The sequence below is a fragment of the Terrapene carolina genome, unplaced genomic scaffold (assembly GCF_002925995.2).
Source record: "Terrapene carolina triunguis isolate 2854851 unplaced genomic scaffold, T_m_triunguis-2.0 Scaffold89, whole genome shotgun sequence".
Taxonomy (NCBI): Eukaryota; Metazoa; Chordata; order Testudines; family Emydidae; genus Terrapene; species Terrapene triunguis.
Genome location: NW_020664440.1, coordinates 19,203,189 through 19,224,894, shown reverse-complemented (window position 1 = coordinate 19,224,894; position 21,706 = coordinate 19,203,189). Strand labels below are relative to the sequence as shown.

The 21,706-nt window shown below is 44.8% G+C and overlaps 1 protein-coding gene across 5 annotated transcripts in view; it reads right to left on the bottom strand.

Moving 5' to 3' along the window:
* UROC1 (urocanate hydratase 1) overlaps positions 1–21,706 on the bottom strand; it is a 75,664-nt gene that overhangs the window by 48,565 nt on the left and 5,393 nt on the right. For all 5 annotated transcript variants that reach the window (XR_003369726.2, XR_003369727.1, XM_026650266.1 and 2 more), the window contains 4 exons: positions 17,441–17,571; positions 6,325–6,418; positions 4,469–4,528; positions 1,413–1,541 (listed from right to left, as the gene is read on the bottom strand). Coding sequence is in view for 3 of the 5 variants with exons in the window: in XM_026650266.1 (XP_026506051.1) it covers positions 1,413–1,541; positions 4,469–4,528; positions 6,325–6,418; positions 17,441–17,571 (414 nt within the window). In the remaining 2 variants the exon portion in view is untranslated. The remainder of the gene's footprint in view (positions 1–1,412; positions 1,542–4,468; positions 4,529–6,324; positions 6,419–17,440; positions 17,572–21,706) is intronic.

The window sequence follows — 21,706 nt, the reverse complement described above, 5'->3', positions numbered from 1 at the left end:
TGGGGGAGGAGGGAAGGACAAGGCCACATTGCTTATTGTAGCCACACTAAAAATCAAACTGTTTGAATGACAGCCTTCTGTTGCTTGGGCCATCCTCTGGAGTGGAGTGGCTAGGTGCCCGAAGCCTCCCCCCCACGTTCTTGGGCATCTGGGTGAGGAGACTATGGAACATGGGGAGAAGGGTAGGCGGTTATACAGTGGATGCAGCGGGGGTCTGTGCTCTTGTTGGCTTTCCTGCAGCTCCAACAGACGCTTGATCATGTCCATTTGCTCCCCCAACAGACGCTTGATCATGTCCGTTTGCTCCCCCATTAGCCTCAGCATCGTGTCCTGCCTCCACTCTTCACACTCACTTAATTCTTTCCTGGCCTCTGCCACTGAATGCCTCCAGCTGTGCCCTATCAGTGCGGGAAGACTGCATGAGCTGGGAAAACATGTCATCGCAAGTGCGTTTTTTTTGCCTTCTAATCTGCGATAACCTCAGGGATGGAGATGATAGGGGGAGCGTAGAAACATTCTATGGTCTACGATTCTGGGGGGACTGCATGGTCACCAGTGCTGCTGAGTTCGCCACGCTGACCAAACAGGAAATGAAATTCAAAAGTTCCCGGGGCTTTTCCTGTGTACTTGGCTAGTGCATTGGAGTTCAAAGTGCTGTCCAGAGCGGTCATAATGGAGCACTCTGGGATAACTCCCGGAGGCCAATACCGTCAATTTGCGTCCACACTACCCCAAATTCGACCCAGCAAGGTCGATTTTAGCGCTACTCCCCTTGTCGGGGAAGAGTACAGAAGTCGATTTTAAGAGCCCTTTAGGTCGACGGAACGGGGTTGGTTGTGTGGACGCATTCATTTTTAAATCAACCTAACGCAGCTAAATTCGACCTAACCCCGTAGTGTAGACCAGGGCACAGGGCAAATTCTGCTAGTCTTGCTCATGCCAGTAGTAAATCAATGAACGTCAATGGGACTAATCCCAAGGGTAAGGCAAGTGGGCTTTGGCTCCATATGTTCTAATATTATGGGAAAAGTGACTCATCTGTCATGCAGCTTACCTGCTTTCAAATCTTACAGAAGGCAACTACCCGTCCACATGAATAACAGATGAAGAGATGGGCACTGAATGGCTTAGAAGACTGACAATGGAACACAGAAACTTTCACCTCTAGGTCATTCGTTCAAATCTGCCCTAGGCTGACTCTGACAGAAAAACATGGCCATCTGATGAGGGCAGAATTCTGCCCTTAATTATACTAGTGCAACCTCACTGACCTAGAGAGGGTTGCACTGGAATAAATGAGGGCAGAATTTGGCCTTATGCATTTTCTTATATTCATGTAATGATAATCTAATAAGGAATACATTTAAAAACAGCCTAAGATGAGGAGAACAGAATGAGAGGATAATACCCACCATGCCATTAGTGATGATTAATCGAGGTGCATACCGAGGGCTGGGGAAGAGGCCCAAAGGATGTCCACTGTACATCACTAAAGTTTGCTCTTCGGTCATCTCAGACAAATAGTGCATCACCAACCACAACTGAAAATTAAAGCAAAGGAAAATTAGTGAGTCTGTTTCCATCTTGCAATGATCTGTCTTCATAGGGCTCTTAAGTTTCTAGTATAAGAATATCTGTGTGGATAACATAATGTATTTATATATAAAAAATCAACCAGAGCTTTTGCTAATTCTTGCTTTTAATAAGGTCTATTAGAAGGACATTGCTCAACAGCAAACACATAAATGACTAGTGAGAACATTCTGAATGAGCTCCAGAAAGAACAGCAAAAAAATTAGTATTTTTCTCCAGTACAAAACTCAGAAATGACTTGCTAGCACTTAATGCATCATTTCTGGAATTGTCCTAATTTTAACCTGAAGTGAGCCATTTGGTTCTGGCACTTTTCTGAAAATCTTCCCAAGGCCAAATGCTAAAAATTTCTCTTTAAAATAACAGCTACGAAAACACACACAAACCTCATTGATCTCAAGATTTCAAGGTCTCCTATGGCTTCTCGCCTTTGAAATAAGTATGGATTACAATTGGCACTAGAAGGTGAAAGAAGTTTTCATTCTAAACAAAAAACACCTCTTTTCATCATGTTGATAAAAGAAAATACAGTGCTTGATACATTCAGAAGTAAAAAAAATTCCCAACATCATCTGCAAAATTACTCTGGAATTACACTAGAGAGCAGAATTTGTCCCTTAGTCTATAAACTGGCTGCAGAGTTAACTCAAATCCATTATTTTCCAACAGAAAGTTCATATTATTTCAAGTGAATTTTCAAGATGTGGTTATGGACTGAAAACGCACAAAACAGTCACATCTTGTTATATTTCATGTACAACCGCCATCCTTCTGGCTGATTAGCAAGCAGCAATGACTGTCTAAAGCAAGACCCATCCTGGCCTTCTTGGCTGAAAAGAATAGCCCAGCTCACAATTTTAAGTGTTGAGGCTGGTGGGGCTAAAGTGAGGGAAATTTGGTACCAGAAATGGATTTTTCTTTAGTAATCTACTTGGAAGAAAGAAAGGGGCTGTGCGGATGATACCAGCATTTTCAGGATAAATTTTGCAATGGCGAAAAAAAAAAAAAAGCAGCATTCTGATTTCATGACATGAACACAGAGAACAAAGTGTCCCCATTACAACCCAATCATTCATCCGATTGCTACTCTAAGTAACCAGGAACAAAAAAGCATTGTTTGTTCTGCAGTGAAACTCCTGCAGTTCACAGCTCTATCTAATTTGGACAGGACTGCTGGAACTAGAGAAAGGACAGAGTGTGACCAAATTTTGTGTTGCTTGCATTTCACCTCACATCTGCCCTGAGGCACACCAGCCTCTGAGAACACATGCATGCATCTAATTTAGCTAGAGGTGCTGTTCACACTAAAACGGGAACAGGGCCTCAAGTAATTTATAATGAATTTAACCTCAAAAAGCCCCTTTGTTGGGGGTAAGGACTACAATCCACATTTTATCAATTCGCAAATCGAGGCACAAGTGACTTGCCCAAGGTCACACATGGAGTTTGTTACAGAACTGGGAATAAAACCCAGGTTTCTCATCTCCCAGACCTGTGCCATAACCACAAGACCATTCATGTTCCCTTACCTGTAAGTTAATGTATTTTTTGAAGAACAAAAAAAAGGGACCAAAATCAGAGAAGCTTCAGCAGGGATATATCTGACCCAATGCATTTCTGTCTTTAGAGTATTTTTGTTTGTGAGAGGTACAGGAAGCCTTAGAATAATGTGCACCATCCTCAGGTGAGCTCTGGGAGGAATTCAGAGCCAGAATTCCTCCTAGATCTTCCAGTCTGTGGGTGGAGGCGCATGCCTGATGCTACATCCCTTCCTGCCTGCACACCTGTCCAGCTCTACCAGCAGCAAGGAAGGACGATAGCCCCACCTCCTCCTTTCACTTCTCTGCCCCCTTTGGAGTGTCTTGTGCCTAAGAGGATTCATGGAAGGAGCAGTTTCTGTGCTCACAGCAACTGCATTTGTGCCCTGCTGTCCACAGGGGCATGAGAGCTGCTCATTAAATGTTCTTCCACTTCACCCTTGTTGACTGGACCCAATCTGGTTCTGAATGACTACATTGCCCTTGTATAAGACGTAACTGAGTACCCATGCTATTGATGTCAGTGATTTCCTTGAAATGTTTTTTCATGTGCAAATTTCAGTGTTTGCAAAGTGTATGTGTTAGACAACTACACTGTACTGCATGCCATTACTGAGAAGAACGGGGACAACATATAGTATGCAGAGGCTTGTTCTATGAGTGAAACAGTACCTGACACTTCTGAAATCTTCTCATCTAGTTGGGAAAGCAGGTCTAAGATTTGGACTTTAGGATCCATTAAACATTCCAGCCCCAGAATTTAGACTCAAGCCTCGACCCCGCCTCTTTATCAAAGGAGATATAATTCAGTGTTACCAAAATTGAAGCTAAACTGGACAAAGAAATGGTCAGTTAGTACTTATGAAATGTCTTCAGCTGTTCTTTGACATTGTTGGAAACAGACTCAAGAATGTGCTTTTTAAGTCATTATTAGTAAGTTGCATGTTGTGCGAACTAGTGTGAAATTAGTAGAAACAAATAAATATATCTTATTACATATTAGGATGCAGTTTGCCTCTAAAATTATGTGAACAAACCAGACGCGCATGCAAATCTACAATAGAAAGAAAAGAAATGATCTTAAAATACACAATTATCGTCAGAACATTCCTATTTGGCAGCATGTGCTCTCCTCACTAAATAATGCTCTGTACATCTTTACAGTTCATAACTCAGCATTCATCTACCCAGACAGGATGTTTTGGAATATTACGAGACAATGACTGCCAAGAATTTGTCACAAACTCTGCCTAAGCAGAATGGAGTTCCGATGGGTGAAATATGAATCTGATCTACTTTTTCACAAGAACTCTAGTTGCAATGTATCAATGTCATACCTGAGCCCAATTGCTGAAGACTTGTCCATTTCCTCCGTAAGTTACAAGCTCCTGGGGAAACTAAAAAAGGCACATTTTCGTTATATTAAAACTAGTGCTTTCCTGCAATGTTTCTGAGTGATCCCTCTAACAATCCCAGAGATTAATTTAATATTAAATTCAACTTGTTATATTTTTTGCATCAACATTCTCTAGACTTTTGAAATCAGAAAGTATCATAGTAAAAGTGACAATTTAAGCAAATCAGTGGATTGTAATCTCCCCCTTAGAATAAGGGTTATTAATTATTGCCAAAATGTGGGGACCCATATGCCAAATTGCAAAAGTTAATCATTGGTTGCTGTTCTTTTAACTAGGCAGGCAAAAGCTCCCTTAAAGACAGTATGAGCGATCTTGCTTCTGAGATGCATGCTGCACTTTCAAAGATGCAGAAAGGGTTAACATCTACTTTTCGATATATATTGAGGACATAACATATTGAGTACTTAACCCTACTCGCATTAAACTCAATGACTTCAATGGGAGCAGGATTGGGCCCTGATTAATTTGTTGTGCCCGGCGGCCCCAATCAGAGTCTGGCCCCGCTGTGCTAGTTGCTCCGTAAATATATAGTGAGAGATGGCCCCTTCCCCAAGGAGCTTCCAGTCTAAATAGACAAGCCACAACAAGTGTGTGTAGCAATGAATCGAAAAGAACAAGGAAAGGAAGACAAGTGAAAGCAAAAACATTATTGCTTTACGTGGAAGTGGGCGTGGCAGCGGCAGGGGCACCCATCCAATAGCAGTATGGCTGCTGGAGGAACTGTACTGTTAGGTGGAATGAGAGCCAGCCCTGCCACCCAAAGGGTGCCATCTATGTACATGGCTCCTGCCCACATTGTTTGGCATGGCGGGGGAGGGTTGTCTCTTGCCTGCAGATCCCCAGTATCCATGGGGTAAGGAGGCATCACCCTTCAAGTTCCACAGCCTCCCAGCCCCCCACAAGAGGGGAGCTATAACCTCCATGAGGTCATCTTGCTGTGCTTTCTTGACTCATTGGCTTCCACTATGGGCTTCTTTGATGGAGGAGACAATACTTTTACCATATTTACTGACATATACAGAGGCCTATTAATTTGAACAACCAAAATCTCTCCTCCTCCCCCCAGCCAAACTGAACATCCTGGGTCTCCAGACGCCAGTACTCCAGACTCCCAGAACACCAGAGCCTAATTAAATAAAAAGGTCAAATAGTTAAAGGAACTCCAGTAGTCACCAGCTCCACCTCAGAGTGATCCAACAGGAGTTGAAAACTCTGAGGAACATTGTGGTTGGTGATAAGATCTTTATAAAAATAATAGCTTTACCATCTAAAAACCCTGCATGCCTCTTGCATGCATAATTCCCACTGTCATTAGGATTACAGCATATGGGACTGCAGGTCTAAACCCTACACAGATCCCAATCCTGAGAAACATGGTGCGCCTTTTGGCTGGCCCGCAGTCCCTCCAGGAGATGCTCAGGAACCTTGGAGGATCAGTCCCACAGAAAGTATCATTTTGGCATGCCACACTGTACATACACTCTCCTGCAGATACTGAAAATGGCCTATTTAACTAACCCACATAGAAGCCAGCTCTACAGATGTTATGGAGGAAATTCACCCTTGTGTGGAGGACCAGCACAAGACCTATGCAGCACTACTTCAATCCCATTTAATCCTTATATTGAGGGTTTAAATGGGAATAAGTGGTGCATAAACCTTTCCCAGGTCCTAAAATACTCCATTTATATGTGAGCATATATGGAGGGAATTACTTGTAGATTTGCTCCTGTTCTGTGAATAATTTCCATCCCTTTATTTCCATGGTACATTACCTGGGCCACTGAGGGATCCAGATTATTCATGATCATGTGCATTATTGCAGCAGCTGATTTGGTTTTGCAAGGATATTCCTCTATGGGGTAAGCTCTGCAACAAACACATGCAGACATTAGGGAGGATTTTGCTTAAGCACATGGAAAGAGAAGGAAAAAAACCCAATGAAATATTTAACTGCCACCAAACTTCCCGGAGTTGCAGATATTGATTAATAAGGAAAGAAAAAATAAAACAAAACACAGCCCAAGCCTGAAAAGACTTCTGTAAATTGAGTTAACATATTTGAGATTGATCAGAGCTAATCCAAGAATATTTGCAAATAGTTTTATTCAGCACTTTTCTACCATTAATTGTTGAATCAGTTAATCACAAATGGGATCTAACTTTACTGACATAAGCAAGTTCTTATTACTCCTGATAGCCCTGCAGAACCAAGACAAACACAGCTGGATATTTCTGGTGCCCCATCACCTGAATTGTTTGCTCTACCAATTACAGGGCCACTTAGTTATATCTGTGCAACTCCGCACAAGACAATGGGGCTTCACAGGTTTCACTGAGGGCACAGTTTGGCCTGCACCACCTCTATTATTTCTGCTCATGCTTGAGAAGAAAAGATTCCAGCTTGATTCTCAGTTCCTAGGTTGAGTTTGCAAGGCTGGCAGTTACGAAAAAAAACAGCCCACATTTTCTTTTGATTCAGAAATCACTGAGGCATAATGTACATAGAATCTCACACTGGTATTTCTACAGAGCCACTTTTCAGAGCAAGATCACTCTTCAAGGCTAACTACTGTAATTGTCTAATTGCTACCCTATGCTCTCCTCCCCACCAATTTGTTCTAAGACATCTAATCTTATCCTTATAGTGTAAGCTCTCCAGGGCTAGGACTGTTTTTTCTTATATGCTTGTACAGGGCACAGCACAATGGGTCTGGGGCCTCTAGGGGTTAACCCAAATCAAATAATATTGATAATATTAGAAAGTGTAACCATTATAAAAAGGTTTCACTATTTTGCTTCCTCCTATTCCACAGGCAGAAAAGTTGTAATGGCCACTGGAAGGTCATTCCGGCAGGAAAGATAATGGGACATGTTTTACGTGTCTAAACCGTCTTTCTTCTATTTGCACAAAGACCCTTGATGGCTGGACTTTCACTTCATACAGAAAGACGTTTAATCTGGAAAGGTTCGGATGAAACCTGCCAGTTACATTCATCAGACATTGGCTGACCAACTTCTGACCCAAGACTGAAAATGTGTATTGTATAGATTTAGCAGCTACTCTCACCCCTTGGGTGTATTTCCTTTCGTTTACCTGTTCTCTGCAGGATAAAGAGGAAAATGTCTTGTAGTCACAGCCAAACTAGAAGGAAAGTCATTTTTAAAAAATGCATGGGGTTTCATTTGTTTGTGGGAATAACATAGCAAGTACTGGGTAACTTTAAAATAATTTATTACAACATAAGATTACTGGATACATATATCAAAGTTGAATACACTTTGCACTGAGGTTGTGATAGATGTGATATCATAGATGTGGTTAGTTACCCAGACATCTGTTGGGGAAATAATTCAGCAGGGCACAGATTATTTAACAAGTTCTTGGAATGCATTGGAGACAACTTTTCACTGCAGAAGATGGAGAAAGTGACTAGGGGAAAGCTGTTCGAGTTGAATTCTGACAAATAACAAGGAACAGGTTAGGCAGAAGGCAGCTTGGTTGAAAGTGATCATGAAATGATAGAGTTTGTGATTCTAAGGCAGGGGTGGGCAAACTACGGCCCGCGGGCTGGATCCGGCCCCTCAGGGCTTTGAATCCGGCCTGCGGGCTTGCCCCCCATGGTGCTGCGGGCCCCGCACCACTCTCGAGCGGGCGGGGCAGAGGGCAGGGGGGCAGAGGGCTCTGTTCATTGTCCTTGCCTCCAGGCACTGCCCCCTGCAGCTCCCATTGGCCGGGAATGGGGAACCGCAGCCAATGGGAGCTTCGGGGGAGGTACCTGGAGGCGCGGCAAGGGCCGCGCACGAGGAGCCCTCCGCCCCTCCCCCCCCAGGGGCCGCAGCGTTTCCTGAAGCACCGTGGGGCTGGGGACAGGGCAAGCATGCAGGGAGCCTGCCCTGGCCCCGGTGTGCGCCGCTGCCACCCCAGAGCCCGAACCCCTCTTGCACCCTGCCCCCCAACTCCCTGCCCTAAGCCCCCTGCCTGCACCTCGCACCCCTCCTGCACCCCAATCCCCTGCCCTGAGTCCCCTCCTGCACTCCTCCTTCACCCCAACCCCCTTCCCTGAGCCCCTTCATGCACTCTGCACCCCTCCTCTGCCCCAATCCCTTGCCCTGAGCCCCTTCCTGCATACCGCACCCCCTCCCATACCCCGCACTCCCTCCCACACCCCATCCCCCTGCCCTGGCCCTGCATAGAATTTCCCCACCCAGATGTGGCCCTCGGCCCAAAAAGTTTGCCCACCCCTGTTCTAAGGAATGGTAGGAGGGAAAACAGCAGTATAAAGACAGTGGACTTTAGGAAGGCAGACTTTAGCAAACTTGGAGAATTGGTAGGTAAGATCCCATGGGAAGCAAGTCTAAAGGAAAAAGGAATTCAGGAGATTTAGCAGTTTTTTAAAGAGACATTATTAAGGGGACAAGAGCAAACTATTCCAATACGTAGGAAAGATAGGAAGTATGGTAAGAGACCACGCTGACTTAACCAGGAGATCTTCAATGATCTGAAACTCAAAAGAGTCATACAAAAAGTGGAAACTAGGTCAATACTGAAGAGTGAATATAAGAACAATACAAGCATGTAGGAAGAAAAATAGAAAGGCCAAGGGACAAAACGAGATTAAACTAGTTAGGGACATAAAGCATAACAAGAAAACATTTTACCAAGACATTAGAAGCAAGAGGAAGACTAAGGACAAGGTAGTCCCATTACTCAATGAGGAGGGAAAGACATTAACAGAAAACGCAGCAATGGCCAAAGTGTTAAATGCCTTCTTTGTTTCAGTTTTCACCAAAAAGATTAGCAATGTAAATGGGATAGGATCTGTGTCTAAAATAGGGAAACAACAAGTTAAGAGTTACTTAAACAAGTTAGATGTCTGACAAAATCCATGCTAGAATATTTAAGGAACTGGCTGAAGAGATCTCTGAGCCATTCACCATTATCTTTGAGAAATCATGGAGGATGGGAGAGATCCCAGAGGACTGGAAAAGGGCAAATATAGTACCTACCTATAAAAATGGGAATAAGTACAAACCAGGGCTTTATAGACCAGTCATCTTAACTTCAGTGCCCAAAAAGAGAATGGAGCAAATAATCAAACAATCAATTTTTAAGCACCTAGAGGATAATAAGGTGATAAGTAACAGTCAACATAGATTTGTCAGGAACAAATCATATTAAACCAATCTAATATGCTTCTTTGACAGGGTAACAAGCTTTGTGGGTAAGGGGGGAAGCAGTAGATGTGATATATCTTGTCTTTAGTAAGATTTTTGATACTGTAAGTAACCTAGGGAAATATAGCCTAGATGAACCTACTATAAGGTGGTCGCACAACTGGTTGGAAAACCACACTCAGAGAGTAGTTACCAATGGTTCACAGTCAAGCTGGAAGGGCATATCAAGTGGGGTCCCTTAGGGATCTGTCCTGGGTCTGGTTCTATTCAATATCTTCAACAATGTTTTGGACAATGGCATAGAGAGTACACTTATAAAGCCTGCAACAATACCAAGCTGGGAGGGATTGTAAATACTTTGGAGGACAGGAATAGAATTCAAAATGATCTGGACAAACTGGAGAAATGGTTTGAAGTAAATAGGATGAAATTCAATGAGGACAAATGCAAAGTACTCCACGTAGGAAGGAACCGTCAACTGCATAAATACCAAATGGAAAGTGACTGCCTAGGAAGGAGTACTGCAGAAAGGGATCCAGGGTTATAGTGGATCACAAACTAAATATGAGTCAACAATGTCACACTGTTTTCAGAAAAAGCAAACATCATTCTTGGATGTATTAGCAGGAATGTTGCAAGCAAGACACAAGAAGTAATTCTTCCACTCTGCTCAGCACTAATAAGGCCTCAACAAGGCCTGGTCTACACTAGGCGTTTATGTCGAATTTAGCGCCGTTACATCGAATTAACCCTGCACCCGTCCACGCCACGAAGCTATTTAGTTCGACATAGAGCTCTCTTAAATTCGACTTCTGTACTCCTCCCCAACGAGGGGAGTAGCGCTAAATTCGACATGGCCATGTCGAATTAGGCTAGGTGTGGATGGAAATCGACGCTAATAGCTCCGGGAGCTATCCCACAGTGCACCACTCTGTTGACGCTCTGGACAGCAGTCCGAACTCGGATGAGGAAAAGCCCCGGGAAAATTTGAATTCCTTTTCCTGTCTGGGCAGTTTGAATCTCATTTCCTGTTTGGACATTGTGGCGAGCTCAGCAGCACTGGCAACGATGCAGAGCTCTCCAGCAGAGATGACCATGCAATCTAATAGAAAGAGGGCCCCAGCATGGACTGATCGGGAAAGATCAGTTAAGTTAAGAGTTACTTAAACAAGTTAGATGTCTGACAAAATCCATGCTAGAATATTTAAGGAACTGGCTGAAGAGATCTCTGAGTCTTTTGCGCTCCAAAAGACGGAATGCAAAGATCTATGAGAAGATCTCTAAAGCCATGGCAGAGAGAGGATACAGCCGGGATGCAATGCAGTGCCGCGTGAAAATCAAGGAGCTGAGACAAGGCTACCAGAAGACCAAAGAGGCAAACGGACGCTCCGGAGCCCAGCCCCAGACATCCCGTTTCTAGGAGGCACTGCATTCCATCCTAGGTGCGGCCGCCACCACTACCCCACCACTGACCGTGGACTCTGAGGATGGGATATTGTCCATGGCCGGTTCCTCGGACATGTTAGCGGACGGGGAAGATGAGGAAGGAGATGAGGAGGACGAGGCAGTCGACAGCGCTTACAACGCTGATTTCCCCGACAGCCAGGATCTCTTCATCACCCTTACAGAGATCCCCTACCAACCGTCCCCAGCCGTTAACCCGGACACAGAATCAGGGGAAGGATCAAGCAGTAAGTGTTTTAAACATCTAAACATTTATTTTTAACAGAACTGGAATATTAACAATAACAATGATGGGTTTTTCATGATTTGTTTGCCCTAGGCGCTTAACGTTTCAGTCCTGGGCAGTGCAACTATTCAAAAAAAAATCTAACAATGTCCGGTTTTGCATGATTGTTCTGCCCAAGCCACTCTACTGTTTAGTCCCTGCCAGTGCTGCTACAGTAGAATGCGGTCTACATGTCCGGGGATAGAGCAGTAATCCTCCTGGGACATCTCAACGAAGCTCTCCTGGAGGTAATTTGAAAGCCTGTTCATCAGGTTCCTGGGGAGAGCGGCCTTATTGGGTCCTCCGTGGTAGGAAACGTTTCCGCGCCAGGAGACAATCAAGTATTCAGGGATCATTGCCCTGCACAGCATGGTGGCATACGGCCCTGGTCTTTGCAGGCTTTCCCGCAGCATTCGTTCTTTATCGCTGTCTGAGATCCTCATGAGGGTGATGTCACTCATGGTGACCTGCTTTGAATTAGGTAGGGGAATGTTAGTATTGGGACTGCTTGCCCGTTCCTTTACAGAACTGTAACCGGCGGTTTACAGCCACGCGGTGGAGGCGGGAGAGGGGCAGCATACAGGGATCTTTCCCTGGGACAGCCGCGAGGGGGTGGGACAGGGGCAGAGTTCATGCTTGCCGGATTGCTGGCAGCAGAGACTGGCATTGCTTTCAATGTGAAAGGAGGCCAGTGCTACTATTAAAGTTTTAAGCAGCCACTAGTCTACGGCTTACCATGTCTGCCTGCTACAAAAATTCCGGTGTCCTGCCCCGCTTCTCAGATCGGCAGTGCAAGACCCCAGGCACTGAATGCGAGGGCCGAAAATTCGACCTTGTCCTGAGTGCGCATGTGATAGGTGCAGTGCATGGTCTTGTTCACTGAGAAAGACTATGTTCTTTGTTCACAACTACATTTATCTTTCTGAGGAATTCACTCCCTTTTTCCCATTCCCACAGCCACATCTGCGACTGTCTCCCAACCCAGCCTGGCATCACACTCCCAGAGGCTAGCGCAGATTAGGCGGAGGAAGAAGAGGACACGGGAAGACATGTTCTCGGAACTCATGGGCTGCTCCCGAGCCCAGGCAGCACAGCAGACCCAGTGGAGGGAGAACTTGTCCCAAATGCACCGTTCACACATGGAACGGGAGGAGAGGTGGCGGCAGGAAGACCAGCAGGCGACTCAAACGCTGCTTGGACTAATGAGGGAGCAAACGGACACGCTCCGGCGCCTTGTGGATGTTCTGCAGGAACAGAGGCAGGAGGACAGAGCCCCGCTGCAGTCTATCTGTAACCGCCCTCCCCCGCCACCAAGTCCCATACCCCCCTCACCCAAAGTCCAAAGAAGGAGGGGCGGCAGAGTCCGTGAAAACTCTCACTCCACCCCTGCAGACTGCTCTACTACTAGAAGGCTCTCATTCCCCAAAATTTGACAAGTCCTTTCCTTCCCGCCTCACACAAGCCCCCGTCCAAGTTTCACCCCCCCGTTTCATGTGTAGTTGCTAATAAAATATACGTTTCTGTTAATTGCTGTTTCCATCATGTTCTTTTGGAGGAGAGTCTGTCTGAAGGGGGGGGAAGGGGCTTGGTAATTGGACAGGACAGTCACCTTTAGCAGGGTACAGAGGCAGGGGCAGGTCCAGCAGCAGGGCGCATACACAGTGCAGTGACTAGTTATCCTGGTCAGTCTGGGAGGTGGTTTTCATGTTATGTGGGGGGGGGGGTTGCTCTGTGACTTTGTGGCGGGGGAGGGCAGTTACAGATCTTATGCAGTGGTCCTTATCCTGCATCACAGAGCCACGCAGAGGGGATCTGTAACCGTCCTCCCCCTGACAGAAAGTCACATAGCCCCGACATACACGCAGTCCCGCTCAGGAGGGCTGGCAGGCTCCGTTGAAACAACCAGTCCACCACTGAGGAGCCTGTCATTCCTGGAGTTTAGAAGCATCATTTGCATCAGTACACTACACCCGCTCCACACCACAGTCTGCGTCCCAGGTTTAAAACATTCCCGCGAAAACAGTAATAAAGACAACGGTGTTCATTAACAAAATAGAACTGATTTTATTTTTTTGGAAGGGGGTGAAGGGGGTATGTAACTGGAGAGGATAGTCAACATTAACCGGGTAAAGAAACGGGGGCAGGTTCAGCTTCTCTATACACAAATTGAAAAGTCACTGGTTACCCTGCTCACTCTGGAACCTAGCTTTCAAAGCCTCCCGGATGCACAGCGCGTCCCGCTGGGCTCTTCTAATCGCCCGGCTGTCTGGCTGGGCGTAATCAGAAGCCAGGCTATTTGCCTCAACCTCCCACCCCGCCATAAAGGTCTCCCCCTTGCTCTCACAGAGATTGTGGAGCACACAGCAAGCTGCTATAACAATGGGGATATTGGTTTCGCTGAGATCACAGCGAGTCAGTAAGCTTCTCCATCTCCCCTTGAGACGTCCAAAAGCACACTCCACCACCATTCTGCACTTGCTCAGACGGTAGTTGAAGAGTTCTTTTTCAGTGTCCAGGGTGCCAGTATAGGGCTTCATGAGCCAGGGCATTAGCGGGTAGGCTGGGTCCCCGAGGATCACTGTAGGCATCTCCACATCCCCAACAGTTATTTTGTGGTCCGGGAAGTAAATACCTTCCTGCAGCCGTCTAAACAGACCAGAGTTCCTGAAAACGCGAGCGTCATGAACTTTGCCCGGCCATCCGACGTTGATGTTGGTAAAACGTCCCCTATGGTCCACCAGTGCTTGCAGCACCATTGAAAAGTAGCCCTTTCGGTTGATGTACTGGCTGGCCTGGTGGTCCGGTCCCAGGATAGGGATGTGAGTTCCATCTATAGCACCACCGCAGTTTGGGAATCCCATCGCGGCGAAGCCATCTATGATGGCCTCCGCGTTTCCCAGGGTCACTACCTTTGAGAGCAGTACCTCAACGATTGCGTTGGCTACTTGCATCACAACAACCCCCACGGTAGATTTGCCCACGCCAAAGTGGTTCGCGACTGACCGGTAGCTGTCCGGCGTTGCAAGCTTCCAGAGGGCTATGGCCACTCGCTTCTGGACAGTCAGGGCTGCTCGCATCCGGGTCTCATTGCGCTTCAGGGCAGGGGACAGCAACTCACAAAGTTCAAGGAAAGTCCCCTTCCGCATGCGAAAGTTTCGCAGCCACTGGGATTCATCCCAGACCTGCAGCACTATGCGGTCCCACCAGTCCGTGCTTGTTTCCCGGGCCCAGAATCGCCGTTCCACAACATCCACATGACCCATTGTCACCGTGATGTCCTCGGCGCAGGGTCCCGTGCTTTCTGACAGGCCCGTGCTACTCTCAGACTTCAGGCCCTCACCGCGGTGCCGTAGCCTCCTTGCCTGATTTATCTGCATCTGCCTCTGGGAAAGGTGTATGATAAGCTGCGAGGCGTTGACAACGGCCACAACTGCAGCGATGGTCGCAGCGGGATCCATGCTCGCAGTGCTGTGGCGTCCGCGCTGTCACTGACCAGAAAAGTGCGCGAACTGATTTCCCACCGGCGCTTTCAGGGAGGGAGGGAAGGCGGTAGTGATGGACGGATGACGACAGTTACCCAAAAGCACCCTCGACACATTTTTTTACCCAGAAGGCATTGGCGGCTCAACCCAGAATTCCAATGGCCAGCGGGGACTGCGGGAACTGTGGGATAGCTGCCCACAGTGCACTGCTTCCAATGTCGACGCTTTCCCCGTTAGTGTGGACTCACAAAGTCGAATTACTGTCCTTAGTGTGGACACACACGTTCGACTTTGCAATATCGATTCCACATATTCGATTTAAGTGAAATCGAACTACTCTCGTAGTGTAGACATACTAGAGTGTCGTGTCCAGGTCTGGGCACCACACTTCAGGAAAGATGTGAATAAATTGGAGAAAGTCCAGAAGAGAGCAACAAAAATGATTAAAGGTCTAGAAAACGTGACCTACGAGGAAAATTTGAAGGAAAAAAAAAGGGGGGGAGGGTTGTTTAGTCTGGAAAAGAGAAGACGGAGAGGGGACATGAAATACGTAAATGGTTGTTATAAATAGGAGAGTGATAAATTGTTCTCCTTATCCACTGAGGACAGGACAAGAAGCAATGGGCTTAAATTGCAGCAAGGGAGATTTAGGTTAGACATTAGGAAAAACTTCCTAACTGTCATGGTAGTTAAGCACTGGAACAAATTACTTAGGGAGGTTGTGGAATCTCTGTTATTAGAGGTTTTTAAGACCAGTTTACACAAACACCGGTCAGGGATGGTCTAGATAATATTTAGTCCTGCCTCAGTGCAGGGGACTGGTTCCATAAGCAACCATACAATCCCTATTCTTAGATATCTGCTAACACAAAGAATGTTGCTATGTGAACAAGGATATTAATGAAACAGAAGCACGCTGACCCACATTCCATAGGAAACACAAATAAACAAATGAAAACAAAGTGTGCCAGGTGGAAAAGAAAAGACTTTCTATTTTAGAGATTCAAATAAATTGTTATAAAAATGGAAAATGAAAAATAAACAAGCTATAAAAAGTATCTGATGCAATCAAAGAATTATTGACATTAGAGATGGAAATGATCCGGTGGGCCATCTAATCCAATCCCAGTCAGGGCAAGTTCGTCCCCAACTTTTTAGTGTTCAGTGCTTTGTGCTACCTAGAGTCCAATCCTGCAGTCCTATTCAGACTAAACTCCCAATGTCTTTAGCATGCAGTTTGTCTTAGTTTAGGTCTGCAGGATTTGGCCCCAGTCTCATGCTGAGAGCTTGGAGACACAGTTGTTTGCACAAATCTGAGTGCTTTATAGTTACTTGTTTTATTTATTTAGATTTCTGTTAAGATATTAAACATGCCCTTGTTTGACACAAATTAGAACAATTAATCAGACTAGAAACAACAGCTGACCCTTCAACAAAACTGCTCTGCTCCACAAACCTTTGCCCCTCTCCAAAAGTTTGAGTAAATGTATTGCCCCTTACAGCACTCTCCAAATGTCAACAGGCCTAGTATATTTCAGATGAGGGTCAGGCAGCAGGTTCCAAAGCTGAGGGCCCCTGGTGGAGAATGCTCTACCTCTCTTTTAAATCAAGGGGGATCCAGCTCTGAAGCCTCCCCTATGTGGCATGAGGAGAGAGCCAGTCTCTCAAATAGGTGGATCCAAAGCCACTCAGGGCATTTGACTTTTCCCACTGATTCACCAATTGTTGGCTTCAACATTCCAACAGTCTATGGATTGAAATCTACAGTCCATACATAATAACTGAGGAGTTTTGCCAGCCAACAGCATTCAGCTTCAGCACAAGCTGCAGTGCATATAAGACTTACTCCGAGTCCGTACAATTGGGACTGTACTTCGGATGTTTGTGAAACACTACAAGGACCTCTGAATGTGGGTATTTGTCAGAGTTCAGTGGTGCATAGGCCTTGTGCAGTCTCTCTGCACAGGGATGAATTTTTCACCCCAAGTGTTTTACAAGCATTCCAGGAGCTTGAACTGATGATGTAAGAGCGTGAAGTAAATGGCTCCAGAGTAGACCAGCTTTTAAATAAGGAGCACAGTATAATGAGCGATAGAGAGGGGAGGGTCTAGCTAGTGGCCACCCACAAGGGTGCCCAATATTTCCCTTGTTGGACAGTGGGCCGTTCACTAATGCCAAGGGGAATTTCATGTGGCTAGAGAGCAATATAGAGCCCGGAGTATGAAGAACCTCTGTTATGGAGCTTATGGGGCAGCATTCCAAACCTATGGCTGAGGCTCAATATAAACAAAGCTACTGTTTTCTAATTACATACAAGACACAATATGTATTCGTTTGATTGATTCATTTCATTACTATGTCTTGACACTGTTTCTAGATGGGCTTAAGTGAGGCCTCACTGGGGCATAGCCCTATGCACAGAAGTGAATTTCATATCCAGAGTACAACAAGCATGTCAGTGGCGACTGATTGCAATTCTGAAAAGTGCCCTCCCAACCTTACCTCATCTCAATTGCTGGACAGAATCTGTACATGTATATGTGGCCATACAGCTTGAGCTCTTCTGCAAATTCCAGCGCCAGCTCTTTATGGACTTCGGGTGGGAAATAACGCAAGGCATTTTGCAAAGCCAGCTGTCAAAGAAAAGGGCATGGGTAAAATGAAGATGACGAGGTGGGTGGTTATCATAACAACATGAGCTTTATGAGATATGATGGGAAACCTGCCCAGATTGTAAGAGTATTCAAGGTTACTGCCCTTAAAAGAATAACAGCCCAAGAAGTATGAAAGCGGAGCATTTCCGATGATATTTCTTCATCCTAATCCTTGCACAAACGGAAAAATACTCTGGCTCAGATTCTCTGCTACGCCCAGTCTCCACCAACCACAGCAGTAGAGGGAGGGGAGGACAGCAAAGGAACCATCTGAAGATAACCAGGCAGTAGGGTTCTGGCCACTCTTTTCCTGTCCCCGGCATCCCACTACACTCGGCCAGGAAGGCAGTGGTATAGGAAACAGCTCTGCTGTCTCTAAACGAGTTGAGGGCTCCCTGAGGCCAGGGAAAGCCTTAACTGTGGGGCTACAGCTAGTTTATGGCCCCTTTGCTCCTCTGGAGTGGCACAAAGGGGCTAGATTGGGCTAGACAATCTGAGCCTCTGTTTATTAAGCAAACCCAACAATAGAGAGTAGAACAAGCTTCAGCTCAACTCAAAGGCAGCAACCATGTCTTCAGACTTTTGGTAAAGTTTCATGCATATGATGCTATGCACAGATGTTCAATAAATAACCATAACACCATGATGGGCAGTATTCCATTCGCAGTCTGGTGCAATTTCTGGTCTTTTTTATCTTCTCAATGTGCATATGTAATTCTCATTAATTATAATGCAAGTATGGTATGTAAATCAAGTAAAGATTAGCCATAAATACTTGTGTGCCTAGTTTTTCTAAAGATGTTTGCCCATCATTTCTAACCCTTTATAGAAGAAAATGTTCACATTTTATTTATCTTTGTTCTTTGCTTCTGTAGGTCAAGTTATGATGGTGGAATTTTTAGGAACAATCCCACAGAGGGAGTAAAAAACCGGTAGACATGAGGCAGTTTCAATTTGTTATGTGCAACAGTTGCCCATATGCAGAAGGTTTGCTCAAAATAGGACTTTAATGGGATTTAAGTGATGCATAGGTCTTGTTCTGGCTCTCTGCATAAAGATAAATTTCACTCAGAGTATACTCATAGCAGGATACCTACACTTGATAGTGGATTCTTGAAGGATCTCTCCCATTAAAAGTAACCACTAGATGTTTGTGAAATCCTCATAATGAAATGTAAATTCAAGGTTTTTCACATTCCTTACAAACTGGAAAATGGACTAATTTTCACAGAAAACCTCACTAAGGTCTGCATGTTATTTAGGCAAAACCAGGACCAATTTCAATTAAAAATGGACCAGTTTTTGAACAAAAATGTGAAAAAATAAGACTATTTTTCAGTAAAGGAAAACATATAAAATGTGTAAAACATACAGAATTTCGAAATTACTGGAAAATTAATTGTTGGAATGAATAAAGCCATTTTGGCCAACATTGTAGGTGAGTGAGAGAAATCATACAAAATTTTGTATATTTTATGTGAAATATTAAACGCCAAAATAGTCACAGCTGGGTGGCATTTTAGGCAAATCACACATACTCTTCTTGATACTTATCAGATATTTATTACTGTTGCATCAGTGAGAAAATCAAACTATGAATTGCTAAGGTTATTTCAAGCTATATTTTTGTGGAGTTATTTTATTTTACAGTTGTTCAGCACAGCTAGCCCGAAACAGCAGCAATTGCACGAAGTGGCTGTGGACGAAAGTAGTGTTCGTTCTCGTAAGGGCACGTCTTCACTACCTGCCGGATCGGCAGGTAGCAATCCATCTATTGGGGATCAACTTATTGCGTCTAGTGAAGACGCGATAAAATCGATCCCTGATCGCTCTGCCGTCGACTCCGGAAATCTACCGCGGCAAGAGGCGGCAGCGGAGTTGACGGCGGCGCGGCAGCGGTTGACTTGCCGCCGTCCTCACAGCCAGGTAAGTCGACCTAAAATACGCAACTTCAGATACGCTATTCACATAGCTGAAGTTGTGTATCTTAGGTTGACCCCCCGCTGTAGTGTAGACCTAGCCTAAGTCAGTACTGAACCAATTCTCCACTGTTGTGCTAGGGGGCGCTGTGCTGCCAAGGGAGCTATTGTTCAGAAATGACAACAATGAGGTCCTGGCCTCTGGTGGGCATTGAAGATCTCACGGCACGTTCCGTAACAGGGCAAATTCACATTACATGCTGCTTGCCTAAGAGTCTTCCTGCCTAAGTTCCAGTTGGATAAATATTCTCCTCACTGTCCATCCCAAGCTATTGCAGAGTGAGTTGCTATGTATTATTATGCATTTGCTACAGTTTTCTCCAGTGGTGGGTGTATTTTCATATTAAACTGATTCCTGCACATGGAATCAAACTCTGCAGGCTGTGCTCAGGCACTGTATTCCCTCTGCCTGCAGAGATGTTGCCCACAGTTTGCAAAGCACATTGGTATCCTTTGAGATGAAAGGTGATACACATAAGCTATTATCTTTATGTAACGCTTTGTTAAATCATGTAGCCAATATGTATTCCACATTCTGGTCTATTAGAGCCATAACGAGGCCAAAGATTTTACAATCTTTAAAAGGCTAATTGCACACAAAGGTCATGAAAAAGATTTCCCACTTGCATTATAAATGGCAGCACTATCCAAGCTGCTTTCCGGTGAAGATAGTCTCAACCCATATTTAACTTAATAGCTTCATTTGGGTGATTTGTAGGGAGTGGAGATATAGTTTGCTTTAAGATCTGATGAGATCACATCATCTCACCATGCCGGAGACTCTTGTTTTGGAGAAGGGGAGAATACAGCACATATACCCTGCGCTTGCGGCACCCTCTAGTGGTTGCATGAGGGAGTCATGGATGCAGATAATTTATCGAGAATGTGAACTGGAGTAGTGCAGTATGGGAATAATGGCGCTTAGAACAGAGGACAGTGAAAACTCACGGACTCAACCTAATTATTCTCAGCATAATCCTTGTTCTGGGAAAACAAGACACTTTGGCAAAAGCCCTTAAAAGCCATACAAAACCCAAGCCTTGGCCCAGTGGCAAATCTCTAGTTGACTTCAACGGGCCATGGTTTGGTCTTTATGGCTTAGAGTTCTCCAGCTAACTCACCACTTGAGCCTGCAAGCCTTCCACACACAAAACACCCTCTGGCTTCAATGAGAACTAGCATCCATAAGGGCTGCCAGAAGAGACAAGATGATGACTATGTAAGAAAATGTTCTTGGCATAGGTATGCTTGCATTTGAGCACATAGGGTCAGATCCTCTTTGAGGTCAACAGAGCTATGACCATTTACACCAGCTGAGAATGTGGCCAATAAAATCCAGAGGCTGGAATTTGCCATTTTATCGACAGTACGAAAAGAAGAAAAAAAATCCATTCACTGGATGTAGAAAATGCAAATTATTTTTTCAAATTCAACTACCCCTCCAGCAGCTAGATAAGCAGTTGTTTTTCAAGAGCATGTTACTAGCGAACACAAAAATCCCAGCTATAATTAATATACGGTAAGGTTGAGTGTTTTTGTTAGTTGACATATCAGCTGCAGTCAGCCATAACTACAATGATTTAACTCTGGAGAATTTCAAATGAGAGGATAAATTATGCCACACACACACTCTTAAAAATAAAATACAATTATCTGGGATAAAATTCTATGTGTGTGGCGGGGGGAAATGTGTAACAGGAAAAGGGAAAATATTGCAACATTTGGAATTACGGCTGTGTTCTATGTTGACTATCAAGTGCTGGAGGAATGAAAATGTTATTTTTCTAACCTGGCTAGAGTTATTCAATAAATATCCTGCATTATTTGTAGTATAATGGGATTGCCAGAGATATTTTTACCTAATCTACAAATACAGTTTGATAAATTCAAACAGTTTAACATGTAAGTACATACTAGAGCTGGGCAAATGATGTGAAAACATTTTTGTGAATATCTGCCTGGATTTTTTTGGCTGAGCATATGCCTTATTTGTGTTCCCTTTCCAAGAGCATCCAAGTGATTGCGTTTTGTAATACAAACATTCATGCAAATGAATTCCAAAGTTGCATGCGCTTGTATTTGCAGAAACCAAAGTGAATTCTCAGATGAAAGTATCTATACCAAAAGCGCTAGTA